This window comes from Lygodium microphyllum, chromosome 1 (genome assembly GCF_053477565.2).
Source record: "Lygodium microphyllum isolate KBCC chromosome 1, Lygodium_microphyllum_v1.1.10, whole genome shotgun sequence".
In the NCBI taxonomy this organism is placed as follows: Eukaryota; Viridiplantae; Streptophyta; class Polypodiopsida; order Schizaeales; family Lygodiaceae; genus Lygodium; species Lygodium microphyllum.
In genome coordinates, this window is record NC_141135.1 from 51,919,596 (window position 1) to 51,936,360 (window position 16,765).

At 43.9% G+C, this 16,765-nt stretch overlaps 1 protein-coding gene across 1 annotated transcript; it reads left to right on the top strand.

The window, feature by feature from the left end:
* LOC148041107 (phenylcoumaran benzylic ether reductase IRL1-like) lies at positions 1-2,250 on the top strand. The gene is made up of 5 exons (XM_087676819.1): positions 1-288; positions 706-840; positions 952-1,189; positions 1,324-1,527; positions 1,669-2,250. The coding sequence occupies exons 1-5, from the start codon at positions 100-102 to the stop codon at positions 1,830-1,832; spliced, it is 930 nt and encodes a 309-aa protein (XP_087532945.1). The 5' UTR covers positions 1-99; the 3' UTR covers positions 1,833-2,250.
* The last annotated feature ends 14,515 nt before the right edge of the window (positions 2,251-16,765 follow it).

Consider the following 16,765-nt stretch of genomic DNA (forward strand, 5'->3'; position numbering starts at 1 on the left):
TCTCTCTCTCTCTCTCTCTCTCTCTCGCGGGTACTCTAGGCTCTAGCTCTATCTGTGTGTGTGTGTGTGTGACAGAGAGATATCTTGTAGGGAAAGAAGATGTCGTCGGGCAGTAAGGTGCTGGTGATCGGGGCCACTGGCTACATCGGCAAGTGCGTGGCACTCGCGGCGGCGGCGTCGCAGCACCCCACCTACGTCCTCGTCCGGCCCTCCACCCTCACCTCCTCCGACCCCAAGAAGCAGGACCTCCTGGCCTCTCTCAAAGCAGCCGGAATCACAATCCTGCAGGTGATGAATATTTGAAAAAGCATACACACACACACACACACACACACTCTCTCTCTCTCTCTCTCTCTCTCTCTCTCTACATGAGTGCAGATCACTGTCGATTGGTGGAATCTCGTATTCGTAAGAATCCAGACTCCAGCCTTAGTAGGAAAAGCCAGGCACTAGCCATGGCATCCAATCAACAGCGCTCGAGCCTCGATCGATCCCCAATTGTTCATATGTTCTCTCTCTCTCTCTCTCTCTCTCTCTCTCTCTCTCTCTCTCTCTCTCGCGTGCTTGCTGCAAACACATTTCTCCCAGGCTACGTGCATGTTTAGAGGGCCAGTTATGTGACCTGATTCGGAATCATCTTTTCCTTCATGAGCTCCACATTTTTTGAACACGTCCCTCATTTCTCGGGCCTTCTTTGCGAAACAGGGCTCCTTAGAAGACCATGAAAGCCTTGTGGTAGCTTTTAAGCAAGTGAACGTGGTGATCTCCACGGTGGCGGGACCTCAGATACCTGAGCAAACAAAGATAATCGCCGCAATCAAAGAAGCAGGGACTGTCAAGGTAATGGCGTGGTTTCTTAATTTTCCATGCTCTCGACTGCAGGGGGACTGGTCGGAACTCTTTTCATACAAGTTGAATCATGCATGGGTTCTTATGCTCTTTTGATCCCAGAGATTTTTCCCATCGGAGTTCGGCATTGATGTTGATCGCGCCCAAGCATTGGAGCCCGCAAAGTCCATGTTCCGAATCAAAGCACACATTCGGCGTGCCGTGGAGGAAGCACAGATCCCCCACACCTATGTTGTGAGCAATGGGTTCGCAGGATACTTCGTCTCGAACTTGTTCAACCCACACCTCAAATCTCCACCGAGGGATAGAGTGATCATCTATGGGAGCGGAAATGCCAAGAGTGAGTGTTGAAGATCTGCAATATCCTGAAAAACGATTAGTTTCTCATGTGACTTTGTGCGGGGGATCGGAGGGGCCCGGGGGTGCAAACTGATCATTTCATGGTTGACATTCGTTTTGTAATGATCAAAACAGCGATATCCGTGTCCGAGGAAGATGTTGGGGCATTCACTATCAAGGCTGTCGACGATCCAAGGACTCTCAACAAAACCCTACATATCAGGCCGCATGCAAACATTCTTACACAGAACGAGCTAGTCTCAGTCTGGGAAAGGAAGATTGGGAAGACACTGGAAAAGCAGTTTGTTACAGAGGAGAACGTGGTGAAACAAATCCAAGGTAAACTAGGTCTACATTGAAAACCCAGGGGCCACGGCCGTGTGCGAGACTCTTGTCGAATACCCTCGAGTGTCTGACTTCTTTGGTCAGCTTTGGCATGCAAATCATGTCTCACTAATATGTTTGTATCGAATGTTGCAGATACTCCATTCCCAGGGAATATTTTCCCTGCGCTTCTTCATGACGTTCTCATCAGAGGTGATCAGTGCAATTTTGAGCTGGGTGCACACGACGTGGAGGCCACCAGCCTTTACCCTGATGTGAAGTACACGACTACAGACGAATATCTCGACAAGTTCTTGTGAGCAAAACGTCAACAAAGTCTATCGAGACGGAGAAATCGAGTGTCCTACTCACTTGTCAGGGTTCTGGTACTCGTTAGAGTTCCATCATCACGTCACTAGGATATGCATGCTGAGCCCCTTCGACTACCCACCTAGAGGAGGGAGGAGGGCATCGCCACATCGCTCTATATATAAGAAGCATTTAGAAAGCTTGATAAATGAATGAACTCACCATTAAAAAAAAAGATCCAAGCCCACGTACCGACTTCCAAGTGTCAGTACTGCAGTCTGTGCAACCGGTATTCGCAATATGCAATCTTAGACTAGTTCGCTTTCCTCATCAAAGCAATTGCGCTATGCAATGGCATTTACGAGCTCACTCTTTAGTTCCGTTCGTCGACATCATTCTGCATTTTGCATCGTAGCTACAAAGTTTCAATAGTCTCGAAAAGAGACCGTTAAAATAAAATAGGCATGAATCTGATAAACTCCTAGCAAACCGGATCCTGACTAATTAATCGAAGATTCTGCGTTTCGAGAGCATTTCGACGGTGCATAGCATTATATAAAGAAACCTTACATCATGGGCCATCACTGCATCGAGTTGACACGTCCACCACATGTTCTTGGTCACAAAGTTTTACTCCAGTAGAATTCAAGATGCTCATGTTTATAGTGAACCTTAACATTCTGAAAACAAAGATGAACAAATAATGTAATCTAGGTTTGGATGCTCTAACTTTCACCAGTGCTAGACTTTAGGCAATGAAAACATGAGTCCTTTTCTTTGGCTTCCTAGAGTTTTTTGCAACATTGTAGTTTAGCCCTTCTAAGTGTGTTTCCTCCCTAATGCTTATCCTAGTTTAATCATGATTTGGGAAAGCGCATTAGATGATCCACCTTTGTATCTTGACCCTTTTTGGACTAGCTTAGGTTGCTTTTCCTTCTCTACAAGCTTGGGTAGATTTTGATCATCCAATAAAGTCCTAGCTATTGTTATGGTATAGACTTGGAGTCAATGGAGAAAAGTCAAGATTCTCATGATTGTTGTGAGTATTCACATTTTGGAAAAAAAGTCAAATGAATAATGCAACCTACTTCTAGACATCATAGCCCTCTGTGCTAGTAGGCCCTAGACAATGAAAATATCAGTCGCTTTCCTTAGTTTGCTGAAGTTGCACAAGGATTAGATAAACACTACACTTGGGAAAATTTTTACCCAATCAACGCACTCCTCTTGTCATGGCAATTTTCTATGAAAATCCAAAGTTGTCTTGAGCCCTTAACCAAACCTATTAATAATTTTCTATTTTGTAAGATTTACTACTTTTGCGTAATGCACGTTTAGCTTGAGTATGTGAAAGCAGTGGAAAAGCATTAGATGCATACATACCATACAATGTAATATGCTTTCCTTGAAATTTAATATTAATTGAATGTGTGGAATAATCTATAGCTGGGTTATGCTGATGACGCCAAGGCATACCTAAAATAATGTCACTTGACTGTAATGGGACAACTAGAAAATTTCGTCTTTCAGTGTATTGACCAATTTGAAATTCTAAGTCATGCACTTCCTGTGTACCATTATACCTAGTGCTTAAGAATACTGCTTTAATGCGATAATGCGTAGGTACAGTCTGTAACTTCAATTCCTTTACTAACCTTGCAGAAATAAAATCATGAGTACTATCGTCATCATGCAAAATAATCTTTTCCTTTCCATGCACTAAACATTTCATAGTCAATAAAGAATGTGGAGTTGGCATACCTGGTAAAGTATCCGAAGGAGTAGTAGTGTCATCCTCATCTTCCATGAAATCAGGCATATCTTCATGTTCTTCATCTTCCATTACTCCAAGATAGTTGATATGGACAGGTGGCTTCTTCGAATGGCAATTTGGTGCTGAATGTCCAGGCTGGTGGCATTTATAGCTTACTATAGATTTGGCGTTGGTTACATTGTTTGCAATGGCAGGAAGTCTAGGGACATTAGGATTTGGCTGTGGAATAGGCTTGGGGTTTTGATTGGCATTGGATGGTAAAGCAGGTGGTTTTGCCCAATTCTTACGAAAAGATGATGAAATGAAACGACCTTGATTAAATCTTCTAAAATTTGAGTTGAATTGCTTAGATCCATAGTTACCATTGGCTTGGAATTGCTATGGACGTATGTCTCTACCTCACAGCTTGTCTTTAGTGTCATGAGCTAATGAAATTGCATCTTCAAGAGTTACAGGCTTGAACATGTTAACTTCAGCGTAGTAATGCCCAAGGAGTCCAGACATATACTTGCGCTTGTGTGTTGCTTCAGGTACGTCTTCAAGCATGCATAACTGGAGTAGTGCATTCCAAAAATGCACTGTGTACTGAGGAATAGGCTCACAATCCCGTTCCCATTGCTTTATAGCTTTCTCATGAAATTGTGGAGGAAGGAAATTCTGCATAAACTTCTTCTTGAAATTCTCCCAGGTAGTGGGACAATCTATACTTTTACGAATCACTGTCCACCAAAGAGATGCTCTATCCACTAAATGATTAGTGACACACTTGATTTTATCTTTTTCTACATAGATTTCCTCATGAAAGTAGTCGTCAAACTGACTAATGAATGCAAGAACAGTTTTTCCCTCTCGAGTGCCATTGAAAGTACGGAATTTGAAATTTCTTTTACTTATCTTTGATTCCTTACGGATGGTTTGAGCTTCGAGAGTCGCGTCAATGGTACATCGAATAAGATCTTCAGATTGAGATTTCTCTTTGTCCGTAGTCAATCTTTGTAAATTAGCCAATTGTACTTGAAATGCTTGCCTAACTCGTCGTTCTTGATCCAACTGCATCATAATTAAGTCCAACTTTTGCTCCATCGTAGATTCAGGTAGATCGCCTTTAGCCATTAAATCATCCATATGTGATTCCGTTATCCTGCAAAACTCAAAAGACCTCTCACTCTCAAAATCAAGTTAGCGGGATGAGCGTAGCTTAAGTTCGGGAATACAAGGCTTATATATTTTTGGGTGTGGCTTTCACAATCTTTGAAAATTTTGCGTTTTATCCTTCTTCGTATGCTGAAAATGCTTCAGCAAACCTGCGTATGCGTAGAGTACCTTCCAATGAACAACTTTGCAGTTCATAATTTCTGCGCGGGAACAACCCTTCTACAAGTTTTGAACATAAGTCAGTTTTAACTTCAGATGACTTATCTGACTTGCAGAGTTGCAGACTTATGTGACTTGTAGAGTTTGTAGACTTGCAGAACTTGATTGCTTTATGTGACTTGCTAAACTTGACTTAAAAGAACTTGCAGAACTTGAACTTTGCAGACTTGCAGTACTTAAGAACTTTTGTGTGACCTGTAGCTTAAGTAACTTGGAGCTTAGATGATTAAGCTTGGCTTAATCAATCAAAACGACGATGTAATATTTCCGCGTACTGCGTACCGTAAATATTAACTTCCCGCACGCCGTGTAAACCCTGTGCAAGGGTATTCCCTACTTCGTAATTATTGGTAACCTAATCCACCATGCACGCTCAAAAATGAGGCCTTCAAGTTGTAAATTAGAGGCAGGGGTTGAGGACCGTAAAAACCGCGTGGGAACACCTTTTTTTTTGAAGGGGAAATTGGATAAATTCAAGGCAATTTTTTTTTAATTATTATCCCTTCCCCCAGCCGATGCATGGCTGGAGGAGAGGGAGTGTGGGGAGGAATGGCCAAGGAGGAGAAGGACAGATTGCATGAGGAGGAGTCCTCCACGTGTGTGGAGGCCCTCTTTCCCCCCCATGCCTATATAAACACCCCCTTAGCTAGAGGGAGGGCTAGAGGGGCTGGTCGTGCTGGACGTAGGGTCGCCGTGTGGAGGACGGGCTGTGAGAAGGAGGGAAGGTCGCCGTGTGGAGGACGGGCTGTGAGAAGGAGGGAAGGTCGCCGTGTGGAGAAGAGGTCGCCGTGGAGAGGGAAGCCGCCAGCCGCCACAGTCCGCCGCCCTGCAGGAAGCCGCCCGCCCACTTCCGTCTGCCGCCGCCGCCTGGATCACGACCCCCCCCCTGCCGACGTGGACACTGCTGCCAGAAGCTTCTTAGAAGCTTCTCTAGGAAGCTTCTAAGGGGGCTTCTCTAAGCCCCCTTCCCGTGGAGTCCCTTTATAGCCCATTTTTACCCCGGGATTTCTAAGTCCCCTTCCCTTGGATCTCACACAAGCCATTCCCTAGGCGGGCTTTAAAGCCCTCCCTTTTGATCCTCAATAAGCCCATTCCGGCCTTTGATGCGAAGGAAGCTACTAAGGCCCTAGGCCCGGTTATTCATAAAAAAAGAAGAGGGGTTTCTCTAGCCCTTCCCACTCGATTTTCCCCCATAAGCCCATTGAAGAGGGTTGCTTAAGGTTTTTTTTTCAAGAACCTTTACCCCAGAATTTTGAAGAAATTAAGTATAAAGGCCTTCCATAAGGCCAAATTCCGCAAGCTGGTATTCTCAAGGACCCACATTTCGAAAGGGATCTCCCGCGTACCAGGGAGAAAAGAGCAAGATCTTGAGGCTGCGTACCAGGGCGAGCAAATTCACCGATTGCGTAAGGGAAAAGGAAACCTGGAAGTCCGTAATTATGTCATAATGGCCCCTAAAAAGTCACAAGACGCGCCTGCGGAAGGATCTTCTCCTAGTATTTACGTGGATATTTCCCGGAGCCCACAAGTCCAGGTTTGATCTATTTGGATTCCACACAGAAGTATTGAGTTAATCACGATAAACTTCATGAATTAGGAAGCACTCATGCATGTTCGAGTTCAACTAGTCAAGTTAAATGCAATTGGAAAATGAATTGGCTATTTGAACATTTATTAGAAATAGCTTAAGATATGAAAATTGATCATTGGTACGTTCAATGGAGTTAATGAAAAGAGCGTAAGGTGTCTATGCATTTGCAGGACCTTATTAGTAAGTTTCCTTTTGTGCATTCAAAAGTGACGAGCCTAGGACAACTGTTGCCTCATTACAAGGTTGAAATTATTGAGGTACACCTTTTTACTAGGCATGGAAAGATTAATGGCATGTCCCATTTTTAGATAAATCTTCCTTGTAATGATTCATGAGGAAAAGTTAACACCCATAAGATGTCATTCGAAAAGGAATAGAAGGGCACGAAAATGATCTATGGACTTGCAAGTGGCATGATTATTTGATGTAAGTCCTAGTAGGACCTAGGAAAGTTAGTGTCCAGATTATCAGGCATTTTTACCTTACCAAGGAAAGATAGGGTTATTGTGAACCATGTGATGCGTAGAAGCAGTAAATCGCATGTTTACACGTATTGGTGTAGTTGTAACTATTGTTCTCCATTAGATCTAGTTTATTACCTTTAGGAAAGGTTCATCCTTGTCGCAAGACAAGTATATTGAGTTGTCTAAGTCACCTAAACCACAAGGGATTCATATGGGCATGGTTCAGTCGATATGATAAGTATCCCAAGTGCTAACTAGGGTTTAGTGCGGTAAGAATTCGACCTAGTTTTACACTTGTTGCCAAGTTAAAACCCGCAAACCCAAAGATCTTACACACGTTCACGAAATGTCGAATCAATTGGATGTTCATGCATAAAATGATCTAAGGTTTTATCCTAGGGATCATTCGTTCTAATGATGAAAACTCCGACGGAGTTGCAAATTTCTAGGACCATGGGCCAACATAATTAGGAATGGGTTGGAGGATACCCTAAACCCTGCTACTCGGCTAGAGGTAATTCCGTGGCCGGAGGACGCCATTCAATGGGTGGAATGATCCCGTGGAATGATGCAACACATGTGCAAAAAGGTTGCAACATCGTATAGACTTGAGATTTGTCCACAAGAGAGTTTTGTCATCTCTCGAAATGAGGTTGGCAAGTTATTGAAAGAATTTTAACTTACAAGAGGATGAGTAATCATCCTGTTACTCACTTTTCTTGGGGGATAATTGCCAAGGAAAAGGAAAGTTAGGTATTTGCCTTGAAGCAAATGACCAGACAATAAACTAAAGCGACATGGTCGCTGGAACCTACCACAACAAAACCTAAAGTATTGGTAGGGTATGACCCTAACCCAAGAATGATAGGAATCTTGCCAAGTTGCAATTGATTCCGGATCGAATGCGGGTTGCATTCGGAGAAAAGGAGTCACTCCTTAACAGTTTGCCAGCTAAACGATCACTGGAAATTGATTGTGCTTGTGACAGTTTAGAAGCACTGTTTGCATTGTTTGCTCAATGAACTAAAGGATGAGAATATATCTAAATACTTCAGGTTGAAGGCCTGAAGGGAGAGGCAGCTTCAGTTACCCCCGATTGCCTGCCTGACCCTAACCAAGGGGGTTGTTAGCCGCGCCGGGAACGTGGACCGAACCCGCCGCGAGAGGTCTCTCCGTTGAGTTCTACTTGGAGCAGGAGGACGCTTGGGTGCTAGGGGGGGCTCTGGCCGTAAATCCCTCGCCTTCCGGGTCCTGCACAAGAGGCTAACGTGACTCGGGATTGGATCTCGAGGCCCGCATACTAGTCTACGGGCGGAAGCTTGGATTAGTGATCCCTGGTGGATTACTGGATAGCCTTCGGGCGGATTATGAATACGCCTACGGGCGGGAACTCCTTGTATTTCAAAGATAAAAGGATAAAATGATAATAAAGAAGTTGTTTGGCATTGTTTTCTTTATGTCCTGTGATAAGATTACGTGAAGGAACCAGTGCATAAGAGGGTTAATCAAAGAAGCTGTTTGTATATGCCAAACTAATGTGGTAGGTAATTACATAACTAAAACAAACCGAGGAAAGTGCGGAGGATAGACCATGGGTCCGTCCTATGGATGGGTGGTCCCGGTTAGCCGGAAACTTTTCTCAAAGTCTTCGACGAACAGAAGGATGATCAACATCACCGAAACAAGTAATGGGAATGATGACTTGGAATTACCGATTACCCGATTCACGCTGTTTTAGGGGAACGGAATGGGACTATGCCTTTTGGCAGAGAGGTCGAGCCTTGCATCCCTCTCGTTTCCCATTCTCCTTGAACCAAGTGCAGCATGAATCCACTTCAGACCAGGCGTTTCTGCGTAAAGTAGATCGATCAGGTCTGACGCTAGTCGCTGTTAGTAAATGACCAAACAATTCCGGTCGATCCTAAGTGGGAAACGGCTAGGACACTTCCGTTACGTGGCGGACGCGGAAAGTCCTAGATTGCAAAACCCGCAACATTCCATGGAAGTGCCGGGTGGAGTTTTCTAGACAACCTTTCCGATGGACTGCTAAGACGTGTCCTAGAGGATTCTAGTGGACACGTTACAGTTGGTATCAGAGCAAACCAACAAAGGACTTGTTTTTAGGAAATTTTAATAAGAAGAAGTAAAGCAAATGTTGTGTCCCAAACATTTCCTTACTTTGATTACTGTCTTCCAGAATTATGAAGCATGGAACAGGTTCTTAGTATTCCGAGTCATGTTTATGACCGCGATGCATTCCACAAATTATCGACAAAGGGTTGAGATGATGAACATCTTAGACCGCATTTACAATCCATCGCCTGTGTACGTGGAACAGAGATGGATGGGTGTTTCAGGGATCTATTACATAACTGCCTATCGACCTGCGTACCTTCAAATTAACTTGAAGAGAATCAAGTGGATGGAGGATTTGAAGATCGTAAAGCTGTTCATCTTTGTTGAGGCTCACGCAAACGCGACTCTATAGGTTGGAGGTCGAAGGGTTAACCAGAATAAGTACGTGTACGGAGAAGTAATTCAAAGAATCCCTGCCGACCGAATCAAGGTTTTGGGACGTCATGAGAAGAATGGATATCAAAGGAAAAGATACCCTAATCTTCCAATGAACTACCGATTCCTGAAGATCGATGACCCCAATCCGTACTACTACTCAGTTCCTGTAGCTGAATGCAACAACATCTTATTCTCCTTGAATTAATGTATTAACTTGTTCCATCGGCCCAAGAAATAATTATACCATGAAAGGGCTATGCTGATATGAATGGAATAAAACTTTTTCCCGATTGTCTTGACTGTGAATATTGATAAAAGTAGTAAAGTGAATTGGTCACTTGGCTGAAGGAATACGTGGACGTAGTTCTGAAGAGTTAACAGAACTCCCGCTTTAAAGAGAAGTAGATCATGAGATCAAGCTAGTAATAGGAGCTGTGCCAATTGCGAAGAGACCCTATAGAATGTCCATTTCGGAAGCTATTGAGTTGAAGGAACAACTCAAGCAACTGTTAAACCAAGGCTACATCCGGCCTAGCAATTCACCATGGGGAGCTCCAGTCCTATTCCAGAAAAAGAAAGATGGGACACTTCGACTATGTATTGATTACCGTGGGTTGAATCAATCAACAGTCAAGAACAAGTACCCTATTCCTAGAATAGATGAGCTTCTTGATCGCCTTCAAGGTGCAAAGATCTTCTCCAAAATTGATCTCAGGTCAGGTTACTATCAAATCAGGATCAAGGATGAGGATATTCCAAAAACGGCCTTCAATACAAGATATGGGCACTTTGAATTCTTGGTTATGTCATTCGGGCTTACAAATGCACCTGCCACCTTCAATAGATTAATGCAGGATATTTTTGGACCATATCTTGATGACTTCGTGCTTGTCTTCTTCGATGACATTTTAGTCTATTCTAAACAGGAAGAAGATCATGAACCTCAACCACGGATTGTGTTGGAGACAATGAGGTCTCATAAGCTGTATGCAAAAATGAAGAAGTGTGCATTCTTCAAACGTCAGATTGAATATCTAGGATTCATAGTATCATCAGAAGGAATATCAGTAGATCCAGCCAAAGTCAGAGATGTGCTTGAATGGCCAATACCAGTATCTGTCAAAGAGATACGTAGTTTTCTTGGCTTGACAGGATGGTATAGGATCTTTATCAAAAACTATGCTTTGATTGCAGCACCTCTTACCGACTTATTAAAGAAGCAGACTTCTATTACATGGTCTACCCCCGAACAAAATAGCTTCGACCAATTGAAGCAATGTTTGGTATCAGCACCTATTCTAAAACTTTCGGATCTCAATAAGGAGTTCGAGGTAGTAACTGATGCCAGCATTCTTGCCTTGGGGTGTGTTCTTATGCAGGAAGGTCATCCAGTAGCATATTCTTCAAGGAAATTGAAGAGTCACGAAAAGAATTATGCCACTCATGATCTGGAGTTATTAGCTGTCATCCATGCTCTAAAGCTTTGGAGACACTATCTGTTGGGAAATAAGTTCACTCTAGTAACCGATCATAAGAGTCTCAAATGGATTTTTACCCAGAACGAGCTCAACATGAGGCAATGTCGATGGATTGAAGTATTGGAGGAATATGATTTTAAAATCAAGTATCGACCAGGGAAAGAGAATGTAGTTGCCGATGCACTCAGTCGCAAGGCATTCCTAAACTCCCTAATCTTGCAGAATCCATCAACGGCCAGATCTCTGGCTACAAAGGTATCTATGCCAAGCAACCCTATACTCGAATTGGCTAGAGAGGAAGCATGCCATGACTTGGCCTACCAAGCAATGATAAAAGAAATATCTACCAAGGATCAGAATTTGAAGTTACAGGCCAAGTATCATGAATTTTCTGTTGACAATGGACTTATTTACTATAGAACAAGGCTATGTATACCAGCAAGCCAGTCACTTAAGCAGAAGATATTGTGGGAAGCTCATGACTCCCCTTTCGCAGGACATCCAGGCTATGCGAAAACTCTTAATGCAGTCAGGAAGAGCTATTATTGGGAGAGGCTCAAAGGTGACGTCCTCAAATATGTCACCGAATGTTTGTCTTGCCAACGTATCAAGGCTGAACATGTCATGATGCCAGGGAAATTACAACCACTTGACATTCCCCAAATGAAATGGGAATTCATCAGTATGGATTTTGTGGTGGGCTTACCCCAAGTCCAAGGAGGATACAACTCCATTATGGTTGTAGTTGACATGCTTACTAAGGTTGCACACCTGATTCCAGTAAAGACAAACTATAAAGCCTCCGATATTGCAAGAGTGTTTATCAAAGAAATATTCAAGCTACATGGGTTACCTAGAAGGATCATTAGCGATCGAGATTCTCTTTTCACTTCACACTTCTGGAAAGCTATCTTTGAAGCTATTGGAACTCAACTCTGTTTTAGCACTGCCTACCATCCCCAAACAGATGGACAAACAGAGCGAGTAAATCAAATCATTGAGGATATGCTTAGGGCTTACTGCTGTCGAGAGCCAAAGAGATGGATTCAATACTTGCCGTTAGTAGAATTTGCTTACAATGCTTCTTACCAGCAGAGCATTCAAAAGACTCCTTTTCAGGCATTGTATGGTCATGATTGTCGAAGTCCCCTAAATTTTTCTGATCCTACCCTGAGAGTGGAAGCTTCAGGACAAATGTTGGAGGACATGGATGACCAAATAAAGTCAATAAGACAAGACATACAAGCAGCCAAAGATAGACAAAAGGCATATGCGAATTTGAAGCGCCAAGAGAGGGTCTTCGGAGAAGGAGACATGGTTTTCATTCGTGTACGCCCCAAGAGGAGCTCTTTATCTCTAGGAGAATGCAAGAAGCTAAGTCCAAGGTATTGTGGACCATACAAGATCCTCAAGTGCTTAAAACCTAAAGGTTCATAATGTATTCCATAACAGTCTATTGAAGAATGAAGTATGTACCTAGCCCTAATCATGTACTTGGTGACCAACAAATTGTAATGCCTAGTCAAGGAGACCTTGAACTAAGGCCGGACAAGATTTTAGATGCTAGGGTGAGACAACTAAGATCCAGAACCTTGAAAGAATGCCTCGTCCAGTGGAAAGATTATCCTGAAGAGGATGCTACCTGGATGGATGAAAGCTCTCTTACTCTTCAATATCCCCAGTTTATCTCGAGATGAGGACATCTCGATTCTTCTAAGGGGGAGAGAATGTAATATTTCCGCGTACTGCGTACCGTAAATATTAACTTCCCGCACGCCGTGTAAACCCTGTGCAAGGGTATTCCCTACTTCGTAATTATTGGTAACCTAATCCACCATGCACGCTCAAAAATGAGGCCTTCACGTTGTAAATTAGAGGCAGGGGTTGAGGACCGTAAAAACCGCGTGGGGACACCTTTTTTTTTGAAGGGGCAATTGGATAAATTCAAGGCAAATTTTTTTTAATTATTATCCCTTCCCCTAGCCAATGCATGGCTGGAGGAGAGGGAGTGTGGGGAGGAATGGCCAAGGAGGAGAAGGTCAGATTGCATGAGGAGGAGTCCTCCACGTGTGTGGAGGCCCTCTTTCCCCCCCATGCCTATATAAACACCCCCTTAGCTAGAGGGAGGGCTAGAGGGGCTGGTCGTGCTGGACGTAGGGTCGCCGTGTGGAGGACGGGCTGTGAGAAGGAGGGAAGGTCGCCGTGTGGAGGACGGGCTGTGAGAAGGAGGGAAGGTCGTCGTGTGGAGGACGGGCTGTGAGAAGGAGGGAAGGTCGCCGTGTGGAGAAGAGGTCGCCGTGGAGAGGGAAGCCGCCAGCCGCCACAGTCCGCCGCCCTGCAGGAAGTCGCCCGGCCACTTTCGTCTGCCGCCGCCGCCTGGATCACGACCCCCCCCCTACCGACGTGGACACTGCTGCCAGAAGCTTCTTAGAAGCTTCTCTAGGAAGCTTCTAAGGGGGCTTCTCTAAGCCCCCTTCCCGTGGAGTCCCTTTATAGCCCATTTTTACCCCGGGATTTCTAAGTCCCCTTCCCTTGGATCTCACACAAGCCATTCCCTAGGCGGGCTTTAAAGCCCTCCCTTTTGATCCTCAATAAGCCCATTCCGGCCTTTGATGCGAAGGAAGCTACTAAGGCCCTAGGCCCGGTTATTCATAAAAAAAGAAGAGGGGTTTCTCTAGCCCTTCCCACTCGATTTTCCCCCATAAGCCCATTGAAGAGGGTTGCTTAAGGTTTTTTTTTCAAGAACCTTTACCCCAGAATTTTGAAGAAATTAAGTATAAAGGCCTTCCATAAGGCCAAATTCCGCAAGCTGGTATTCTCAAGGACCCACATTTCGAAAGGGATCTCCCGCGTACCAGGGAGAAAAGAGCAAGATCTTGAGGCTGCGTACCAGGGCGAGCAAATTCACCGATTGCGTAAGGGAAAAGGAAACCTGGAAGTCCGTAATTATGTCATAATGGCCCCTAAAAAGTCACAAGATGCGCCTGCGGAAGGATCTTCTCCTAGTATTTACGTGGATATTTCCCAGAGCCCACAAGTCCAGGTTTGATCTATTTGGATTCCACACAGAAGTATTGAGTTAATCACGATAAACTTCATGAATTAGGAAGCACTCATGCATGTTCAAGTTCAACTAGTCAAGTTAAATGCAATTGGAAAATGAATTGGCTATTTGAACATTTATTAGAAATAGCTTAAGATATGAAAATTGATCATTGGTACGTTCAATGGAGTTAATGAAAAGAGCATAAGGTGTCTATGCATTTGCAGGACCTTATTAGTAAGTTTCCTTTTGTGCATTCAAAAGTGACGAGCCTAGGACAACTGTTGCCTCATTACAAGGTTGAAATTATTGAGGTACACCTTTTTACTAGGCATGGAAAGATTAATGGCATGTCCCATTTTTAGATAAATCTTCCTTGTAATGATTCATGAGGAAAAGTTAACACCCATAAGATGTCATTCGAAAAGGAATAGAAGGGCACGAAAATGATCTATGGACTTGCAAGTGGCATGATTATTTGATGTAAGTCCTAGTAGGACCTAGGAAAGTTAGTGTCCAGATTATCAGGCATTTTTACCTTACCAAGGAAAGATAGGGTTATTGTGAACCATGTGATGCGTAGAAGCAGTAAATCGCATGTTTACACGTATTGATGTAGTTGTAACTATTGTTCTCCATTAGATCTAGTTTATTACCTTTAGGAAAGGTTCATCCTTGTCGCAAGACAAGTATATTGAGTTGTCTAAGTCACCTAAACCACAAGGGATTCATATGGGCATGGTTCAGTCGATATGATAAGTATCCCAAGTGCTAACTAGGGTTTAGTGCGGTAAGAATTCGACCTAGTTTTACACTTGTTGCCAAGTTAAAACCCGCAAACCCAAAGATCTTACACACGTTCACGAAATGTCGAATCAATTGGATGTTCATGCATAAAATGATCTAAGGTTTTATCCTAAGGATCATTCGTTCTAATGATGAAAACTCCGACGGAGTTGCAAATTTCTAGGACCATGGGCCAACATAATTAGGAATGGGTTGGAGGATACCCTAAACCTTGCTACTCGGCTAGAGGTAATTCCGTGGCCAGAGGACGCCATTCAATGGGTGGAATGATCCCGTGGAATGATGCAACACATGTGCAAAAAGGTTGCAACATCGTATAGACTTGAGATTTGTCCACAAGAGAGTTTTGTCATCTCTCGAAATGAGGTTGGCAAGTTATTGAAAGAATTTTAACTTACAAGAGGATGAGTAATCATCCTGTTACTCACTTTTCTTGGGGGATAATTGCCAAGGAAAAGGAAAGTTAGGTATTTGCCTTGAAGCAAATGACCAGACAATAAACTAAAGCGACATGGTCGCTGGAACCTACCACAACAAAACCTAAAGTATTGGTAGGGTATGACCCTAACCCAAGAATGATAGGAATCTTGCCAAGTTGCAATTGATTTCGGATCGAATGCGGGTTGCATTCGGAGAAAAGGAGTCACTCCTTAACAGTTTGCCAGCTAAACGATCACTGGAAATTGATTGTGCTTGTGACAGTTTAGAAGCACTATTTGCATTGTTTGCTCAATGAACTAAAGGATGAGAATATATCTAAATACTTCAGGTTGAAGGCCTGAAGGGAGAGGCAGCTTCAGTTACCCCCGACTGCTTGCGTGACCATAACCAAGGGGGTTGTTAGCCGCGCCGGGAACGTGGACCAAACCCGCCGCGAGAGGTCTCTCCGTTGAGTTCTACTTGGAGCAGGAGGACGCTTGGGTGCCAGGGGGGCTCTGGCCGTAAATCCCTTGCCTTCCGGGTCCTGCACAAGAGGCTAACGTGACTCGGGATTGGATCTCGAGGCCTGCATACTAGTCTACGGGCGGAAGCTTGGATTAGTGATCCCTGGTGGATTACTGGATAGCCTTCGGGCGGATTATGAATACGCCTACGGGCGGGAACTCCTTGTATTTCAAAGATAAAAGGATAAAATGATAATAAAGAAGTTGTTTGGCATTGTTTTCTTTATGTCCTGTGATAAGATTACGTGAAGGAACCAGTGCATAAGAGGGTTAATCAAAGAAGCTGTTTGTATATGTCAAACTAATGTGGTAGGTAATTACATAACTAAAACAAACCGAGAAAAGTGCGGAGGATGGACCATGGGTCCGTCCTATGGATGGGTGGTCCCGGTTAGCCAGGAACTTTTCTCAAAGTCTTCGACGAACAGAAGGATGATCAACATCACCGAAACAAGTAATGGGAACGATGACTTGGAATTACTGATTACCCGATTCACGCTGTTTTAGGGGAACGGAATGGGACTATGCCTTTTGGCAGAGAGGTCGAGCCTTGCATCCCTCTCGTTTCCCATTCTCCTTGAACCAAGTGCAGCATGAATCCGCTTCAGACCAGGCGTTTCTGCGTAAAGTAGATCGATCAGGTCTGACGCTAGTCGCTATTAGTAAATGACCAAACAATTCCGGTCGATCCTAAGTGGGAAACGGCCAGGACACTTCCGTTACGTGGCAGACGCGGAAAGTCCTAGATTGCAAAACCCGCAACATTCCATGGGAGTGCCGGGTGGAGTTTTCTAGACAACCTTTTCGATGGACTGCTAAGACGTGTCCTAGAGGATTCTAGTGGACACGTTACAGACGAAATCGTGGGGGGGGGGCCGTTTTTCCTCAAGCGGCGCAAATTTCCAGGTATTGAGATACCTCGCGATGACGTTTTTTGAAGCTTTAGGCTTCTCTA